Source organism: Chiloscyllium punctatum, chromosome 2, assembly GCF_047496795.1.
Source record: "Chiloscyllium punctatum isolate Juve2018m chromosome 2, sChiPun1.3, whole genome shotgun sequence".
NCBI classification, from domain to species: domain Eukaryota; kingdom Metazoa; phylum Chordata; class Chondrichthyes; order Orectolobiformes; family Hemiscylliidae; genus Chiloscyllium; species Chiloscyllium punctatum.
The window spans coordinates 85228377-85249717 of NC_092740.1; the positions used below are offsets into that span (position 1 = coordinate 85228377).

General features: G+C 39.2%; 1 protein-coding gene across 4 annotated transcripts in view; it reads right to left on the reverse strand.

Moving 5' to 3' along the window:
• Window positions 1–233: 233 nt before the first annotated feature.
• The window catches only part of trpm6 (transient receptor potential cation channel, subfamily M, member 6), a 168667-nt gene continuing 147559 nt past the window's right edge, over window positions 234–21341 (reverse strand). For all 4 annotated transcript variants that reach the window (XM_072585013.1, XM_072585004.1, XM_072584993.1 and 1 more), the window contains 5 exons: window positions 16983–17065; window positions 11122–11327; window positions 5068–5119; window positions 2818–2924; window positions 234–1825 (listed from right to left, as the gene is read on the reverse strand). In XM_072585013.1, coding sequence (XP_072441114.1) covers window positions 1743–1825; window positions 2818–2924; window positions 5068–5119; window positions 11122–11327; window positions 16983–17065 — 531 coding nt within the window. In that variant the 3' untranslated portion in view covers window positions 234–1742. The remainder of the gene's footprint in view (window positions 1826–2817; window positions 2925–5067; window positions 5120–11121; window positions 11328–16982; window positions 17066–21341) is intronic.

Genomic DNA, 21341 nt, shown 5'->3' on the forward strand with positions numbered 1-21341 from the left:
GTTGACTCATGGGACAATAATTGGTAATTGACTGTGAGCATAGCCAGACCTGGAGACAGTATTGAGCACACACAGGAAACTGCAATCAGTTGCTGATAGGAAAGGCAAATCGATAATAAGGAACCAAGAGAATTCTTGACTGAAATTCAGACTGCTGTTATACTTTCCTTCTTAAATATGAAACTGTATTAAATAAGGTCATTTATAAAGGAAACAAAACAGCTGTAGCAGAATCTCTTTCTCCCAGGAGGTAATTTTCTGGGCATTATATTGTGGAAAAGGAAAATAATTTGTTTCACAATATAAATCACAACTGAGTGCACATGAACTTCAGCCAGATGTTGACTGTAATGGTCAAAGTTTCACAATATTCAGAACTAGAATAAGGATTAAAATTTTTTTAAAAACATACATTCAAGTGATGATCAAAATATTCAAAATTTGCAGAGTAGACACATGAGGTTGAGTAGCCAACTCTTATTTCTACTTCTTACGTCCTTCTTATGTTAACGTGCAGTGTCTTGTTAGCTGATTATAGAGTCATAGAGTCATACAGCACAGAACCAGACCCTTTGGTCCAACCAGTCCATATCAACCATAATCCCAAACTAAACTAGTCCCATCTGCCTGCACTTGGCCCACGTCCCTCCAAACATTTCTTATCCGTGTACTTATCCAAATGTCTTTTAAACATTGTAACTGTACCCACATCCACTACTTCCTTTGGAAGTTCATTCCATACATGAATCACTGTCTATATAAAAAGGTTGCCCATCACATCTTTTTAAAATCTTTCTCTTCTCACTTTAAAAATATGCCCTTCTAATCTTGAAATATCCCACCCTAGGGAAAAGACATCTGCCATTCATTTTATCTATACCCCTCATGATTTTTAAAACCTCTATAAGGTCACCCCTCAACCTCCTATGTTCCAATGAAAAAAGCTCCAACCTATATAGCCTTTCTTTAGAACTCAAAATCTCTATTCCCATCAACATACTTCTGGTAAACCTTTTCTGAACACTCTCCAATTTAATATCTTCCCAATAACAGGTCAACCAGAACTGGACACAATATTTCAGAAGAGGCCTCACCAACTTCGCATATAATCTCAACATAATGTCCCAATTCCTATACATAAAGGTCTGAGCAATTAAGGCAATTAAGGCATAAGCCCGAAACGTCGATTGTCCTGTTCCTTGGATGCTGCCTGACCTGCTGCGCTTTTCCAGCAACACATTTTCAACACTACCATAGGCCCTACTTTGTATATCAAATTCTCATTTTTTTCTAGTTATCAATGTCTAAGGGATTTCCAGCCGTTTTTCAATATTTTCAAGGCAAGTTATGAAGAAACATTAAACCATGTTAACTCATTCCGTAACAGAGAGGCCTACCAGTTTCCCTGTTGAGATTGTCACCAAGGTTTACAAGGTTTACATTTCATTCAAAATTAATCTGAACAGTTGATCATTAAGCAATTGATAAAATAGGTGTTGTGGTGGACTTCTTTGAATTGCAATGCTTGCAGATGTTTTTGAATATGAAACAAATCCAAAATTTAAGTATAAACATTACTGGCACGATACTAACAATGGCAACTTCACAATTGCTGAATAGGTATTGAGTAATAGTTTGTACTTTTGCAATATTATGTTAAACATTCCATGTGATTAGGCATTCTTCATTTCCATAAAGTAGGTTCTAGGTTTCTTCCTTGTGAAAATATAGAAAGCCAAAAGTCACAGACTTGTCTTAGCAGTTGAAGGATCATCTTCAACAGGAGGGCTTACTTTGCTTGGGTTATAAAAGTTTCTTCTCAGATCTGCAGGTAAACAGAAAGGATCTTATGAAGGGCTAAAAAAGCAAAATAGATGAATTACTCCACTTGCTTTGAGCAGTGACAGAATAAATACATTGCTGAATATTTTCTATCTTTCATAGATATATCAACAGCATTGTTCAGCCCAATACACTTTTGAAAAATTGCCATGGAAAAACACTCCTTGAAAATGTAAATGGATTCACAATACCATTATTCACCCATCAGAAAGTGACATTGTGAACTGTATATTCTGTATGTTCTTCCTTTGTTCAAAACCAGGAAGAGTTAAGAAGAGCTTCTTCTCCTCTGTTATCAGACTTATGAACAGATCTCTCATATATGAGAGCTGATCTTTCTCTGCACCCTTCCTGCAGCTGAAACACTATATTCTGCATTCTGTTCCATTAGAATCACAGAATCCTTACACTGTTGAAGTAAACCATTCAGCCTATTAGGTCCACACTGACCTTCTGAAGAGTATCCCACCTAGATCCACCCAATGCCTGTAACCCTGCATTTCCCATGGCTAATTCACCCAACCTGCACATCATGTTCACTATGGGCAACTTAGAATGACTAGTCCACCTAACATACACATCTTTTAACTGTGGAAGGCAACTGGACCACTCAGATAAAGTCCATGCAGACACAGGGAGAATGTGCGAACTCCACACAGAAGGTCACCTGATGGTGGAATCAAACCCAGGTCCCTGGATTTGTGAGGCAGCAGTGCAAACCACTGAGCCATCATGCCACCCAAATTACCCCAATGTGCTTATGTAGGGTATGATCTATCTGGTTAGTAAAAGAATACTTCTCACTGTATCTCGCTACATGTGACAATCATGAATCAAATCAAATTAACCCAATCAAACAACAGGGAAAGCATTCATAGCCCTCCCTGCCTTTGCAACCCACCTCGGTCTTCTGTACCCAATTCCACCCATGCTAGATGCAAGTCTTCACTGTGAAATGCCCTATTATGAACTGACCTGGTAGTTTTAGTTTTCTGCAGCAAGTGTTGCAGTGATGCTTTACTGTAAAGTTTCTGATTGCTTCTTCTCCTAGGTTAGCTGGTCCAAACACCATTTCTCGTGATCTAAGTATCAAACAAATGTGTGGAGAGTTTGTTAAAGAAAATTACGCGTGTGGAAAATAATAAAAGAGATGTTATTCATATTTACTAAACATGTTTTCAACTAGATTTATTGATTCTTCAATAGTCTGCTGTATAAGCTATGCATTTCAAACCTTCTTCCAACATTCTGGAATTTAAGAACAAAGGACTTGAACCTCTGGGATATTTCTTGCAATTTCTCGTTATAACTTAAGTAGAAGATCAGCAGAATCCCCACAGAAATTGTATGAATCATTCAATTATCTGAAGGTCTGGGGGATAAGTAGAGAGCACTAGGTTTCATGGTGGGATTAGGTGGTGCTTTTGGATTATGTGGGATGCTGTATTATTGATTTCCCAAACTATCATTTTCACAACGGACTGTCTCTCAAGTGAGCATTTTAATGACAACTTGCAATTGCTTATTGAATGGAAATATATGTTGACATAAGGGATTAAACACTCCCGGGTTAAGTACCAAAGTGAATGTTTGCTTTCATAAGGGGCTTGTTGAAGGGCATTGAATGCATTGGCGTTTTTGCATTATCCAAGAGAGTATGTTTTTTCAATAATAATATTATCAATAGACACTTGCAGCTTGTCTTCTGTAGTTTGCTCATGGTGAAGACTAGATAAGTTGATGTGAACAGGGGAGGACAAAGTGTGGTGGGCAGGAAGTATGAGTTGTCAGAGGGGCGAGTTGTCATAGGGCTTATAATGGCACATAAGGATGGTTGGAGGTATAGGGTGACAGCAGGCAGTAAAGGACTATGGATAGATGGCTATAGACTGGCACAGGTTACAAAGGATAATGGGCCAAAGGTAGCATAGACAGTATGAAAGCTGTGGATATGGATAGTATGGATGGAGTAAGGGGCATATGCAAGTTGAGAGGGAATAAGCAGAAGAGAATCTTTTAGTTTTATTTTCAAACTTTGATCACAGTGCTGGAGCTTGAGACAGACTTTCCAACTAGCCTGACTTGGAAAGTGGCAGCTTTCTAAGCTCTTGCTAGATCACCCAGGCCATCTGCCAAACCAGCCCAATTATGGACTGAAAATTTTAAGTGCAGGTGGCCATTTTGAAAGATAAGGTTCCTGAAGACATATTTATCCCATGCAAAATGGTCATCCATGTCTTTGTCAAAGCTTTCGGTGTCTGCTTTATGTGCTTCAGTATCAATGCTTGCTCTATAATTCTCCAGTCAAGTGTCTTCAGATGTCTTATTATGCAAATGGCGAATGTAATATGATTACTTTTAATGCTCTTCAGCCTTTTAAAATTCCACATGGAATTTTCAGTGTTACGTGTGCCTACACCGAGTAAACTTTTAATTAACTACGATAGCTTTAATTGATGCACTAATTGACAACAGTCAGCTCTTGGTCCCATATTTCAGTAAAAAAAGTTGGTGACCAATTTCCAAATGGAAATGATTTGTTAGAGTTTACACAGTCTCTACGCACCTGCACACTGAAGTACACATTTATCAACTGTGAAATATGAATAACTCAAGAACCATAAATGACCATTTCTTTGATCTAATTGGACCTTATTTTACACACATTTAGATAGGGTGAAAAAGAAGGCATATGGCATTCGCACCTTTATTGGTTGGGGAACTGAGGACAAGAGTCAGGACTCTAAGTGTGATCCTACCAAAGTCTGATAAGGGAAACTAATTCTATTCCCCTACATTTACCCCTTCACCTCACACTACAGGCAATTTAGCATGGCCAATTCACCTAAGCTACACATTTTTGGATTGGGGGGAAGGAAGCCAGAGCAAACCCACACAGACACAAGGAGAATAAGCAAACTCCACACAGAGAGTCGCCTGAGGTGGGAATTGAACCAGGGTCTCTAGCACTGTGAGACAGCAGTGCTAACCACTGTGCCACAACAAACATGCACCCTTCAACATGTCAGAGGTCCCTTGACCTTCAAAGCAGCACTTTTCTCTTCTAGCTGTATCATGGGATTTGAAATAATTTAGCCCATATTAATTATTTGAGAAAGCTCAACCTTTTCATATGCAGGCCATTCACAGAGATTGTAAAATTTTCTAAGACAACATTAAAAATTGTTGAGCCAAAAATTTGCAAACACATACACTTTAACTTACACTTTTTCTTCAGCTTTAATAACGGATGGGTCAGTCAGATTTTCTCCAACACCTTTAGAGGAAATAAAAGACATTTATTGAACTTGTCTACCAAATGATTGTTTAAAACAAGTAAAAGATAGGATGTAATTTGTAAAAGCATCCTTGCAGAGATAGAATGGGAAAGAAAGATCACAGTTATTTCATAATTGTTTACTTTCATTCAAAGAATTTGTGAGGTAGATTTTCATGTCTGTGTTTGCATCATGCCAGAGGCTGTTTGCAGTGCTTTTTATTGGAAATAGGTTGATCCAGCCAGGACCACACAAGTGCCAAGCAAAGATCCCCTTTAATAAGAGAGAATCCAACTATCTCCCTTCAAAATGAATCCACCACTACCAACACCCTAGGGGTTACCATTGACCAGAAACTGAAATGGACTACCCATTTAAATATTGTTGCCAAAAAGTGGGCCAGAGGCTGAGAGTAACTCACCCTTGACTCTCCAGAAGCCTGTCCACAATCTCCAAGGTATAAGTCAGGAGTGTGATAGAATACTCCCTACTTGCTTAGGTGAGTGCAGCTCCAACAACAAGCTTGACGCCATCCTGTACAAAGTAGCCTGATTTACTGACGTTACATCTCCAAACAAATACTCCCTCTACCACTGACATTCAGTATTGGGAGTGTGCACCATCTACAAAAACACATTGCAGAAACTCATAAAGCACCTTAGGTCGCAACTTCCAAATCCACAATCGCTACCATCTGGAAGGACAAGGTCAGCAGATACATGGGAATACCACCACTTGCAAGTTCCACTCCAAGCCACTCACGATCCTGAGTTGGAAATCTATCACCACTTCTTCACCACTCTTTCAGTGTCACAGGGTCAAAATGTTGGAACTCCTTGCCTAAAAGTAAATCAAGTCTGCCTAGAGTACATGGATTGCAGCAGTTCAAGAAAGCAGCTCATCACCAGCTTCCCTGGAACAATTTCGGATGGGCAATTAAGATGCTGGCCCAACCAGTGATCCCCACATCCCATGAATGAATAAAAAAAGTTCCAGTGTGTTGCATTGCAAAATGTAAGTACAGCAAGTGGTTAGGAAGGCAAATGGTATGTTGTCATTTATTGTAAGGGGAATGAAATATTACAGTATGGCTGCTTTGTGACTGTTGTGTAGAACTTTGGTTTGACCAAATCTAGAGTACTGTGTACAGTTTTTGTCCTCTTATATAGGAATGGATGTAAATGCATTACAGGCAGTTCAAAGAAGGTTGACTTGTCTGATATCTAGGATGGGGGATTACCTTGTGAAGAAAGTTTGGAAAGGTTGGACTTATTTTCATTGAAGTTTAAAAGTGATATTATTGTGACAGGCTAAATACTAAAAGGGTAATACCGTTGTGTGAGAGAGATTGGAAAAATCAGTGGACTTGGTTTAAGACTGTGATGAGAAGGATATTTTTCTTTCTGAGGAATATGAGTCATTAGAACACTCTTTCCCCAGAAAGTAACATTGACTAGTCTTTAAATATTTTTAAGGCAGAGGTGAATACAGCCTTGACTTTAAGAGAGTCAATTTCAGAAGGCAGTTGATAATTTATCACGGTGTTCCGGGTTCCTTCCACAGTCCAAAGATGTGCAGGTTAGGTGAATTGTTCATGCTAAATTGCCCATATAGTTAGGGGGAATGGATCTGGGTGGGTTACTCTTCGGAGGGTCGGTGTGGACTAGTTGAGCTGAAGGGCCTGTTTCCACACTGTATGGAATCTAATCTAATCTCAAAAAAAAATTAGGCCATTTAATAAAGAAAGAATTCATGGTAATGGAGTTAGTATATCAGCTTGGATAGAAGATTATCTATCTATTAGGTGACAGAGAGTTGGGACAAGGAATCACAGGGATCATATTACTTACAATATATATTAATGACTTTGATGAGGATGAAGAAAGTGAACGTACTATAGCCAAGTTTGCAGATGACATGAAAAGGTGGGAAAGCAAGTGGTGAGGAAGGCACAAAGAGTCTGCAGAGGGACTTGGGCAGGTTAAGTGAGTAGACAAAAAAATTGACAAATGGAATATAATGCGAAAAAATCTGAAGGTATGCCTTTTGGCAGAAAGAACAGATGAGCTGAATATTATTTAAGGAGAAAGATTGCAGCAAGCTAAGAATAAAAGGATTTGAGAATCACAAAAAGCTAGCATCCAAGTTCTGCATGCAATAGGGAAGCCAAATGGAATGTTAGCCTTCATTTCAAAGGAAATGAAGTATAAAAGTAAGAATGTTCTGCTAAAACTAGGTTAAATATCACAATGCCAGGTTACAGTCCAACGGGTTAATGTGGAAGCACTAGCATTCAGAGAATCACTGCTTCATCAGTGCTACCACATAAACCTGGTGGACTATAACCTGGTGTTGTGTGATTTTTAACTTTGAGGACTGTAGATGTTAGAGATCAGAGTCAAGAGTGGGTGCTGGAAAAGCACGGGGGGTAGAGAGATAAATGGGAGGGGGTGGGACTGGGGGGAAAGTAGCTGAGAGTGCAATAGGTAGATGAAGGTAGGGGTTATGGTGAAAGGTCAGAGAGAAGGGTAAAGCGGATCGGTGGGAAGGAAGATGGACAGAGAGGACAAGTCATGAGGGCAGTGCCAAGAAGGTATAGAGGAACTGACATATGAGAAATGGTTCAGTAGGTTGGGCCTTGGAATATAAAAGAATAAGAGACAATCTTTACTGAAACACTAAGAATTCTTAGAGCACTTGACAAAATAGATACAGCAAAGCTGTTTACCCATGTGGGAGAGTCTAAGACCAGAGGATATCATCTCAGAATAAGGGGTCACACATTTAAGACACAGATGAGGAATTTCTTCCATCAGAAAGTTGTGTATCTGTGGAGTTATTTACCACAGAAGGCTGTTGAGGCTGTGTCATTAGATATTTTGAAGGCTGTGATAGACTGATTTTCTGATCAGTAAGGGAATCAAGGGTTGGGGAAAAGGCAGAAAAATGGTGTTGAGGACTATCAGGTCATCCAAGATCTCAAAGCATGGCCTCCTTGTACTCCTTTGCTATATGTTCTGATGGTTATCAGGGCTAAGTGAAACGTGCAGTTGACGCCATAACCAGGTGCCATGGTCCTGTTGAATGGTATAGGGGCCAAAATTCCAGTTTCATGCTTCTAATTCTCACATCATAACTAATGATAATAACATCATGATCACAGAGAAATTGGGATTAATAGTGGGAAGCAGCTGTCAAGTTTAAAAGGCAGAGGCAACTTAAAGGGACATTATCAGATAAATGTAAACATTCTAGGTATCTATTTCAGATTTTTCAAAAATTTAGGGCATAACATGTAGCATGAAGTAGATGCACTTGCTAATCTGGGACACTCACAGCAAAACATGTCAACTCAATCCATACTTAGCAAGAAGAGGCAAACAAATTGAAGAATACATGAACTATTTGCAAGATCCTTCAACCCAGTAGAAAGAAAGACTAGGCAAATGTTAAAGGGAAAGCCAACTGGCTGCTATCTATTTCCCATTAGAAGGGGATGGTTAAAGTTGATCCAAAATGTTAATTTTTTCATTTTGTAACATTCTGAATTCAGGCTATATTTTAAAAAAAACAATAAGTTCAGAAATTTCCAGTTGCGTTATATATTTACTTATAAGCTAGATGTACAAGAAGAATTTAGACTGAACTGAGGGACTTGACACTTGCTGGTCAGTGATTGAAATCAAAGCACTGAACTGCACTTAGATTCAATTTAGTGAGACACATTCTGAACCCAGTAACATGGATAAGAGTAAGGACCAACACGATTCTGGAGTGTAATTAATTCAATGCTAAAGGCAGAACTTTTCCATCAGCAGCAGGTATGTCCTAGTTTCACACACAATTTGCCAAACAGTGATCCAGATGCATCATAGACATTAGGGGCCAGAGATTAATGTATCCAGTGCAGAAATCTGCAATCCCTTCTTATTATTTCTGAAATTTCAATTTTCTTTGTCATGGCTCAGCACCCCATCCTCCTTCACTGTGTCTCCTTAATTGTTCAGCTTATTCATACAAGAGTGAAACTACTTTTGTATGATTCCTCTCTTATCTATCCACTCAGAGGTAATGAATCTCCAGAAATGTTTTCTGTTTTTACTCCCTCACCATTACCTCTAGAGTCTCTGAAAGATCTATCCATGGCCTGCTCCTATACTTCACCAGTTGAGTCAACTAGCACAGCCAGGATTAACGTTTTATCTACCATCTCTCTTGATTGCTCCCACCTACCCCACCACTCCCCTAATTGAGTCCTGCCCAACATAAATTTGTGGAAAACACAGTAATTTCCATGACAGTCTCCAGTTTTCTTTCATAAACTCTATTTTCTCAGTACCAAATTCACTCTCTTTCCTGCCAGTCACAGTATGTGGTAGGTGGTGCAATTGAATCTCGATTTAAATATCAGGGCATCTTTACGAGCAGATGATCAGCTCCTGGCCATTGTAAGGCGCAAATTTCAAAACATTTTGCTTCAGATTCTGTTATGGATTCACATGAGCCTAATTAGTGAGTTATGAATGATTCTGAAAATTGTAGAATTAACAAAAAATATTGAGGAAACAGCCTATCCTTCTGAGCCCATTAGTAAAATATATAGTGAACATCGTCCACACCTAGTCAGCAACACAACAGAAGCACATTACAGCTTCTCTCCCAGACCATTGAGTTAGGAATGCAGTTCAGTAACATCATCAACATTATTAGAGCCCAAAAGACGTGTAGAAAAACACCTTGTCAATTTATGATTTGGAGATGCTGGTGTTGGACTGGGGTATACCAAGTTAAAAATCACACACCAGGTTATAGTCCAACAGATTTAATTGGAAGCATTAGCTTTCGGAGCACTGCTCCTTCATCAAGTGGTTGTGGAGTACACAATTGTAAGACACAGAATTTATAGCAAAAGTTTACAGTGTGATGTAACTGAAATTATACATTGAAAAGTACCTTGATTGTTTGTTAAGTCTCTCATCTGTTACAATGATCATGTTAGTTTCACTTCTTTCATATGTAAATTGCAAAACTTTTCTTTAAAGTTCCATGTAAGATTCTGTTAATTCATTTTTTAGATTGGAATCAGTCTAAACATTATGGCACAGACAGCAGCACACAGGGGGCTAACACCTTCAACACAGTATCTGGGCTGACACCAATTGTTAAAGTTAACCTTAGAATGTAACTTTTAAGAAAAGTTTTGCAATTTACATATGAAAGAATTAAAACCAACATGATCATTCTAACAGATGAGAGACTTAAACAATCGAGGTATTTTTCAATGTATAATTTCAGTTACATCACAATGTAAACTTTTGCTATAAATTCTGTGTCTTACAATTGTGTAGTCCACAACCACCTGATGAAGGAGCAGTACTCCGAAAGCTAGTGCTTTCAATTAAATCTGTTGGACTTTAACCTGGTGTTGTGTGGCTTTTAACCCTGTCAATTTAGGTCAGTTTCCACATTGTCTGCTCAACTGAGCAAGTTAAAATTGTTATTTGTTGAATCCGTACAGTGTGCAGAGGACATTTGTCCCACCAAGTCCATACTGACCCTCTGAAGAGCATCTCACCCAGATCTAGACCCAGCCCCCACTCTATCCCTTTAACCATGCATTTCCCATGGCTAATCCACCCAGCCTGCACATTCCTAGTCACTACAGACAATTTAGCATGGCCAATCTACCCAACCTGCACATGTTTGGATTATGGGAGAAAACTGAAGCATCCGGTAGAAACCCATGCAGACATAGGGATGATGTACAAATGCACAGACAGTGACCCAAGACTGGAATCGAACCTGGGTCACTGGTGCTGTGAGGCAGCAGTGCTAACCACTGAGCCACTGCACTGCCCAGTAGTTGGCCAGCTCTGGGATGGTAAGTGGCCTAGTAGTTTTTGCTCAACCCTGGAGGATAGAAATATACAAGAGAAAACCTTCCATAAAAATACAGAAAGACACAAGCCGCTGTAATTTTGTTCAAAAACCCCACACTAACCTTGCAAGTCCAGCACTAGTAGTTCCCCTCGTGTGTATTCATACGACCAGTGAGAAAAAGCTAACATGGTCTCCTCCAGCAGATTTGTCGGAATTAACTCATCTCCATTGTTGTTGTTGTACTTTCTGAACTGACCATTCATGTACTTTTCCATTGTCAACCACTGATTAGCAGAATGGCAATAAACCAGGAAAACTTCCAAAAACCTCATAAAAGAAAGAAGTGACATTTTTAGTTTATTAAAGTAAATCCTTTGCCTTTTCTCAAGGCGTCATTTCACAGATCTCCTGAAAAGTTGGGAAATGCCCTTCCTCATGTCCTATTGAGCCATAAAGGCCTCGAAGAGCCTGGGGATAATGCCCATTTTTGATAAATTAGCTGATCTCAGATTTGATGTCAATAAGAGCCTAACAGTTGGCCTCAGCTTTACTCAGCTACTGAGGTGAAAAAAAGCAGGGTAGGATTTCCATTCTATGGTGCAAAGGACAGAGCTATGCTAAAGTGTCAAAAGTCTGAATCCTGCCTCCAGCCTGTCACCAATCCATCTACAACTGGGTTAATGAAAGCAAGGCAGAATGCTGGTCACCAATCTACCACCAAGAGGCAGGTAGACAATTTAAATACAAGACAGCTGGATATCCCTTGATTCATGAAGTTGAACCTAGGTGAAGGACTGTTGGATCAAGAGATATTTGCCTTTCTATTTACCTGTTCAATTCAGTGTGCTTGTTTTAACAAACCCATAATTAGATACCATTTCCCCTCAAACCCGTTCTAATCAACCACCATCCCAGACTCCTGTTCCCACCCCCATTCTACAATGCCTTGATCTGTTCCCACAGCTTTCTGATCTGCCATGACAACCAATGGCTCTGAATCCTTCTACGCCCCACCTACGGCCACCGACCTTCCCTATTCCCCAAGAACCTGATCTCCCCACTAGGCATCCAACTGTCTCCCATCCCCAACCCTAAGGCTTCCAATCTCCCACACTTCACACCAGGCATTTGATCTTTTCCCATCATAGGCCTCTGACCTCCCCTAAGGGCTTTGACCTACACCCCAGCACCCTCCAATCCCTCAGGCCACCATAATCTCCACCACCCCCAACTCATTTTATGACACTCTTCCTGAAACTATTCCACACATCCAGAAGTGGACTCTCCCCATCCCTTGGGAGCTCAGGATTGGCAGTGGAATCACATACAGATGAAGGGAGTACTCCACAGTATGCGATGTGTTCGAACTGAAGTCTTTGCCACACTTTACTGTACCCACTGCTTCTTGTGGGTCAAGAAAGTTATAATTTCTTCTCTTAGCTTTACCAAATGATCAATACTCTATGGAAGTTATTCAAGAACAAATATGACAGTCCTGAATTGACCGATGAAGGCTCAACATGTTTCAACACGAGTTATTTCAGGAAGATCAGTCAGTACGTATTTACCAATAAAACTTAGAACTTACAAGCAAGTCTGTAACCTTTATAGCCCAAACCCTCCAGCATATCTGTGCCTCTTGAGGTGCTCACTAAACTGCTGCTCCTTCTGCTGCTGAGGTCATACAGTATGGATTCTTCTTGTGAAACATCTCCACCTCTCTTCTCTCCTTGAAGATGTTCCTTCAAATTAATCTTTAAAGACTGGTTGAATACCATCTCAAGTGGTTTGGTATCAGTCATTATCCTCTCTGCATTCCAATGCAATGGTTCCAATTCTCACATTTTATTTTCCCACTTTCCTTTCCCAACCTCCCCTAATAACCCCCCTTAATGTTTATTGCCCAAGACTCCAAAGCTGTGTAGTGCTAATTCTGGCCGAACCCCTTGACTCAGTTTGGACAATGCTCTTGACCAAATGTGGTGGCATTCCTTAAATGACCACAGACTCTTTTCACTCAATTAAGAAGGACTTTCAGATGTGGCCATTTGCTTTGTCTTGGAAACTGCTGGCACTTGCTGTAAGTGTGACATTGATGTAGTTTGGTGCCATAGGGGGAATATCCACCCGTTGACTGTTCAGTGTGGAAATGCATAACAGGCTACCTGACGTTTTATTTGTGCTAAAAGGCAAGGCAAGGCAGAAATGCTGTCTGTCCAAGTAAACACAAAGTACATGAATGTAAGAAAGCAAATTGTAGCCTATACAGACAGACAACATGGCTGAGTGCCTTTGGTGCAAAATGAACTGGTAGGAGCATTGCAGTGTAAGGTGTTGGTGAATTCCAAAGCTGATTGCTGAAGTGCTTTTGAAAGTAGTCCAAGATTGGCCATGATGATGCTGTGAGGCTGGTATTTGCCAACACCAAAGCTGTGGATAGAGAAACAAAGACAGTCACTGCCCATGACACATGCCCTCAAATGTCCGTGGATGATGGCTGACATGGACACCCAGAAAAGATACCAGTGAGCTGCAGCCAACAAGTAACCACTCAGGCTTTCAGATTGGGAACTGACACCAGCTAGTTTCTCACTGGTATCTGGGAGAATTGCAAAATACAAATAAACTGGGTGAGATTAACGAACAATGAGATGGAGAAAGTGAGGACTACATAATACTGAGATGCAAATTCATAGAAATCAGGTCCTCACTGCTTACCAGCAAGTTTCTCACCAAAATGACAATCCCTTAAGGGAAAACTTTTTTTCTCAATGTCAAGAATCTCATTTTAATATTGTTGACACATTCTCCCATATTTCTTGCTTTTTTCCAACCGCCCAAATGCTGGGAAAAGTCCGCTACATGAATATGACACTGTGCATTCCCCAAATAAGATTCAATCCGAAAATCTATCAATAAATTCCTGAGTGTTTTGTGCTGTGAGCACAAAGATGTGTTTTTAACTGAAAAGTGTAACTATTTTAATGTCTAACATAAAATTTATGTAGAATATTTGAACTACCTTTGCTTCTGTGTCACAAACTGAGATATAATGGAAAAACTGTGATATGAGAAGCAGTTGGTCAAAACATAAGATACTTTGCAATTTCCATTGAAATATAAAATCTGACAATGAAAATCTTCATTTGAAATTAGCTACCGGCTCACATTTTACACAAATGTTATTTAACAGCATATTCTTTTCTGCACTGTGCCATTTCACAATATTGCCATTTTGTTGTTTTATTGGTGGGCTGGTAAGTTAGCCAATGTATTCTGCTTACTACAAGAGGAATTTTGTTATCCTGATTATGTTGGAATTCCTACTACTGTGAATTTTTATTTCCATTTGCATCTTGCAATGTGGGGACAATTCAAGAGCACCAACTGCAACAGCAAAACAATGTTAGTTTCTTTAAACGGGTGGAGTTGTATTTTCTGAATTACTGATCAGTCAAAACTAGGGCAGATGCGCACCAAAATGACTGAATGACTTAGGCACGCTGTCACTCCTAGCAGCCATATATTTCAGAATCCACTTTGGTGAGAATAGCCACTGTCGAGACATTAGGTAGCATTTAAAGTAATAACCTGCATTTACAAAGTGCCTTTCATGACCTCAGGGTGTTCCAAAGAACGCCATTGCTATCGATGCATAGTTGGACACACAGCAGCCATTTTGTGCAGCCCCATTAATAGCACGAAAATAAATGAGCTCTTAATCTGCTTTTAAGGATGCTGCTGAAAGCTCCCATGCTCTCTTTCAAATGATAGTGGTATCTTTTACATGTAAAAGACAGCATACCTTCAGTACAGCACCAGGGTATTGTGCCTTGATTTATGCTCACTAGTTTCTTGCATGAAATTTTTAACTACCAGACTTGACATTGTTGAATGATGGTTGAGAAATAAGGCTGAATTTTCTCACTCTCTGAATGATGTGAGAATGATTCCACAATTAGGAAAATATGATGAGAATAAAAACAATGAGATTCTCAATGCCAAGGAAAATAAGTCAGATTTTCCACATAGATTTTAACAGCAAGATAAAAAAAACTTGTGAGTGAATAGTGAGGGCGTTTTTGGATGTACTAAATCTCATTATTACCTAGTTTTGCCCTATTTATTTGCAAGCTGCTACTTTTTTAGTCAAGAGTGTGGTGCTGGGAAAGTACAGCAGGTTAGGCAGCATCTGAGGAGCAGGAGAATCGATGTTTCAAGCATAAGCCTTTCATCAGGAATGGAATGATGAAGGGTTTATGCTTATCCTGCTCCTCGGATGCTGCCTCACCTGCTGTTCTTTTCCAGCACCACACTCTCGACTCTGATCTCCAGCATCTGCTGTCCTCACTTTCTCCCTGTTACTTTTTTAGGCAATAGAAAGACCAGGTGATGACAATTCCAACTTAAAGGACTGAGCAGTTACCAGGCAGTTCAATTGACCAGTGTCATCTCTTGGTATCCACCTTGGCGAGAATTCGCCAATATCTCATGCTACGTGGGCAGTGACCACCTGCAGCAAAGCACCTGCCTCGTTAGGTTGCATTTGGGACTCACTAATGCAAGTCACCACTTCAATGCTGCACTTTCAGGTTCCCCAACACATTGCAATGCAATGCTGCTGCATGCAGGTGCAGGCATCCATTTCATGCATCAGAACAGGGTGCAGCTTTGGGCTGTAGCATGTTTTCAGTTGCACATTACACTTACTTGGATGCTCACAACATCATTACCTTAGCAGATATAAAACCAGGTAAATTTTGATGTACTATGAGACCATAATACCAGAATTAGGCCTTTCAGTCCATCAATTCTGCTTTGCCATTCAATCGTGGCTGATATGTTTCTCAAACCTATTCTCCTGCCTTCTCCCACAACCAATAATCCCCTTACCAGTCAAGAACCAATCTATCTTTGTCTTAAATACATTCAATGACCAGACATGCACAGCCTTTTGTATTGATTAGTTCCCTAGATTGCAATTAGTTTCCCAGATTACCCACCCTCTGGTTGAAGGAATTCTTCCTTATCTCAGTTCTAACAGGTCATCCCTTCACTCCAAAGCGATGGATTTTGCCAAAATGGAACAGTGGATATGTTGGTGCCTAGCATTGTGCTATATCAATGTCAGACCTACAACATGTGGCACCGGCTTATTCAGCAAACATCCTATCTGAGATCCAATCAAATGGTCAATTAGGAATCATTAGCCCCCCCCTACAGTCAGGAAAGAGAGGTGAATGAATGAGCAAGTAGCGCAGAAGGCAGGAACAGTGAGTAGCTTGGGAGGGTTGGGATGACTGAGACCCATTAACGGAAGATGATGCATGCAATAGTGAGAGTGGTAAGCCATGAGCCTTGGTTGGTTGGTTGGTTGGTTGGTTGGTTGGTTGGTTGGTTGGGGGGGGGGGGTTCAGTTGCAGAGGTACAATGCTCGATAGCAAAGAGAAGATGGATTTATCCTTCTGGAGCACAGAAGATAATTAAGTTCTTTGCAGCATTGCTGTATGTTTCCCTGAACTGTGAATGCTGCACTGACCTGGGTGGCTACTTCAGACTCGGCTGGAAGCACGTGAAATGGTGCACAGCTGGGATTTAAATATGTTGCCCACAGCGTGAATGTTGTAAAGTCCCAGTTACACCAAGCACTTTCACTGTCAATAGGCATACCATTAGACAAGGGTGGCACCATGCAGGCATGGTATATACTTAACCAGCACTGGAGAACTATGTGAGAAAAGTCATTTCACATCACAAGACAACACCCTCCACTAAACTCGCGACCATGGCACTTAGCCACATTTTGGAGAAATTCCGCTGTTTTAAAATACTATCAAGGTTTTTTGATGTACCTAATATTTTGGAATGGAACTGGGGTAGGTTTTAGACATCATTCAGAACTGAGTGCTGCTGAAACCATCGAATGGTGTGATATCTTTGATGCTACACAGAGTAACATATTTGATAAATCCAGCTTCTTACCGTGGAGTATAAGGAATGGTTTGTGGCTTCATTTGATTAAAAGTGTAAATGAGTTTCTGGGCAGCTCTTTGCTGCTGAATTTCCTGAAAGAAAGCAAAATAAAAACCAAAAACTTTTCATAATGGAACAAAAACAATCTGCACATCAATACTGAGTTTAAAATTCTGTTTCGGTATACTTTGATCAAACGGTTGGAAAATGTTCAAAGATTTCTTTGCACATGACAAAACTCTAAATACATTTATAAAGAGTATACAGCATATAGTGTGTACAGAATATTCCCCTCAGTAAATTTTAACCTGAATTTTGATTTTTATTTCTTCAATATCCCATCCAAAATAGGGTGCAACTCGTAAGAGCTAGAGCAGGAGCAAGCCATGTGGCAGTCAAAGCTTGCTCCTGTGTTCAATATGATTGTGGTTTATCTTTGACATCATCTCCAATTTTCCACCCTATCCCCACACCCTCGGACATTTATCTTCTCAGTCTTTACTAGACCCGAGAACATAGCATCCCATGATGTAGGGAAGTTCAAACATTAAAATCTCTGAATGAAGAAGTTTCTCTTCATTACAATCCCTTATCATAATTCAAAGCTCCCAGCCAGGAAAACAGCCTTTCAGTGGCTATCTTGTCATGCTCTTCAAGAATACAACACATTTAAACAAGATCACTTCTTGTTCATCTAAACTGCAGAGAATAAAGGGTTATTTCCATTCAATATCCATATATAAATCCCTCTTCAATCTTCTGAACCTGCCTTAGGTAAGGAAACCTAAACTGTACTCAGTACTCCAGATATGATCTCACCAAACCAGCAAGACTTCCTTACTCTTAAGTTCCACACCCTTTTAGGTATGTCTTACATACCATTTGCCTTCTTAACTATTTGTGATACTTAGATATTATCTTTCAGTAGTTTGCAAATGAGCACACTCGTATACCTACAGTTACTGGCCTATTACAATTTTAAAAATCTGTTTTTCTAATCTTCTTATAAAAGTAGATAGTTCCACAATTCCTCACAGAATCTTCATCTTCCACCTCTTGTTCAATCTTAACCACACTATAAAAAGAATTTAATGCCCTTACATGATAGCAGGAAGGGTTGACAAGAGGGGATTTCTGCTACTGTCTAGCCTCTAGCTAATTAGGTCTTGGAACTGGAAAGTTTGTGGTGACCTTTATGCTCTACACTCTTACTGAAGCCGTTAAATGGTATTAGAAATGGTGCCTTTCCGAATATTATACAATTAATAGGCATAGCAATAGAGCACCTGGCAGTTTCTCTTCCTTCTCTGGCAAACACATGAACATTAACTAGAAATCAGAAACTGAGGAGAAACCAAGATTGTGGCCAAGGAGAAAAGTGTTCTCATGTATCACAGTTGCATGCATTTCCTGGCTATTTGTATTTAAAACTGCTAAATACATAACAAATTACATTTACACCACTTCAGACTCTGCCTTCCATTTTCCACAGTCTGTAACTGTCAAACTTAATCTAAATCTTACAAAAGAGGCTGTCAAAAGTGTGATTTCATGATGGTAAAGATTGTGTATGATGGGATCATAATTGTTTTTCTGAGGTTGCCCAGGAATGCAGATTTAAGCAAAAGAAGTGCCAAAATGAATTGGTTGGGGGCCACACATTTTAAAGAAAGGACAAAAGGAAATGATATTCCAGTTCAAGCTGTCATTGAAGCTGGTGAAACTTAAAGAATTGGAAAAAAAACGTAAGTTAAAAAATTAGTGCATTTAATTTTAGCAAAATTTACTTTACAAATCTGAAAGTCACCAAAACAGTCCTCCTTGAAGTAATTAATCATGGTTTGGAGATGCCGGTGTTGGACTGGGGTGTACAAAGTTAAAAATCACACAACACTAGTGTGATTTTTAACAAAGTAATTAATGTTTGCTAGGATACCTGAAATCCAATTTGAACTATTTCAAACAGTTGTACGAGAGGTTTTTTTTGCAAAAAAAATCAAATTAAAGACACATTTTGCAACCTTTGCATTCAAACGAGATTAAATCAGAAACATTAGAATTTGAAAATTGGTTTAAGGGAGAGAGATTTGGGAAGTATTCTGACCCCTTGTTCATCGTTCAAGTTTGCATTACAGTCATACAGCATGGAAACAGACACTTCGATCCAATCAAACATAATCCCAAACTGAACTAGTCCCCCCCTGCCTATTCATTGCCCATATCCCTCCAAACCTTTCCTATTTATGTATCCACTCAAATGTTGAAGATTTTGCTTAGCTATAAAAGCTAACCTTTTCTTCCATGCTATTTTTCTTTAGCTTTATTATACTTATTTGAAAAGGTTCCTGAGGCAAAGGGAACTGGACAAAAAACTTTAATTTAATCTTTTCCTTTCAAAATAAAAACTCTGCCTTCCTTGATGAGAAAATGTGAGTCATTTCCTTGGAAGTTGATAATGTTACAAATAATTTTTCATGTTCTTCAAATATCTAAAAAAATGTTTAGTGAAGTTAGAGAAAAGATAGGTAAAAAAAATTGGAAATAAAACAGTTTAAAACAGAGTTCATTCTTTATTAACTGGGAAAAAGTTGCAAAAAATGCATCTCAAAAAAGTGTCACATTTGTACGCAGATGAGAAGTTTTTCTTCCCCCTTACAATCAAGCTGCAGCACCATTTCCATCTTGCTAAATGGAAACATTAGGCATTATTAAAATTTGAACTTCTAAACTGACAAATATGAATAGAAGCTCTAACCCTTTGAGTTCCTCAGGAGAGTCAAAAGGATACTTTTGTTTCATTTCCAGATGTACATGAATATTGATGGTACAGCAAGCAATCCAGCAATTTTCAGAATTAAAGTACAGCATGGTGGCAATTTCAATTACTGGCTCTAGCTTTCACAGATTTGGCCTTAACCATTCAGTTCATTTGGTATCTTCCAAAATAAAGAGATTGAGAAGAGGAGATATGAAACTTGCCTCTAAACAGATTGAGAGCACTTCTGTCTCTGATTTAAAAATCACCAATTGTTTCTGCAATTGGAACTGACAAAATTAACTGCTGCAAGTTGCTATTTCAAGAACTCAAAGGGAGATTTAAAGCACCAAACAGATTTCATTTTGTATATTTTAAAAAATGCCAACTGGATGGTTTCTAAATATCAAAAAAGGGGAGAAATAGACAAACACTACAAAAACACTGAAGAAGGGCTTTTGCCCGAAATAGTCGATTTTTCTGCTCCTCAGATGTTGCCTGACCTGCTGTGCTTTTCCAGCACTACTCTAATCTTGACTCTAATCTCTAGCAACTGCAGAATCTACTTTTGACTGCAAAAAACCCTGCCATTTGAAAGTGGTATAATTTTTAAATGAAAAAAGACAGGCACAACATGGAGGGTTATTTATGAGAAAATAAACTATTATTTGAAATGGAAACAAAACACAACAAAATATGCACTATCTGGGACCAAATGGGGATGTTTGATTCTGTTTTAATGATATTATGAGAATATTGTGTGGGACAGTAAAGTTTCTCCAAGGTTCATTAATACATGTATACAATTGTGTAAGGAAGTGATTGAAAGTAGGACATAGTTAAGGAGAAAACACACCAACAAAAGATATAGATGAAATTGAGAGTTTTCTTTTCAAGAAGCTTTTTAAAAGAACTGGATTTCGAGGTCTGGCCACAACCCAAAGCTATTGAAACCATGAGGGAGAGAAGTAAATCTTACTAAGGTCTACTAAAGGGATCACTGATGACAGTCAACTAAAGGCAAGCCAGGGAGGTACTACACAGAAAGAAGTCGAAAAGAAAGCACTTATAGATTTTGAATTGCGAGCAGGTTTCTGGGAGAAATGACAGGTGAGGATGAGATTGCCATATACAATGCCTTTACAGCCTGATTGAAGCATCCAGCATTAGGAAGGTTGGGGGTAGTGGGCTGCTGAGAAAAAACAGTTTTCTTGTCTTGTCACTCTCTTAACTAGTGTTAGTGACCTCCATCTACTCACCCTTCCTCCAACCCCAACCAAAGTCCTACACTCTCCCCTTCAATTGATTTTCAAGGCAACGCTGATCCTTTCTAAGTCTCAGATAAATTTAACAAATTGAGCAAATTAAACGGTCATTCTTCATTACTGTATGCATACTATCAAAATTTATTATCCTGAGACTGTCCTGTAATGAGCAAAGGGCTCAGTTACTACAACAGGTAAAATTGTAAAATTTAAAATTGTGTCTGGAGAATGAGGGTTAAAGGAATTTAAAATTGTAACACACGCCCTTGTAAAATGAATGTATATGATCCTGAAGAAATTGTTTGTTCATAGCTTAAGGATTACTGTTGGCAATATTAGCAAACAAAA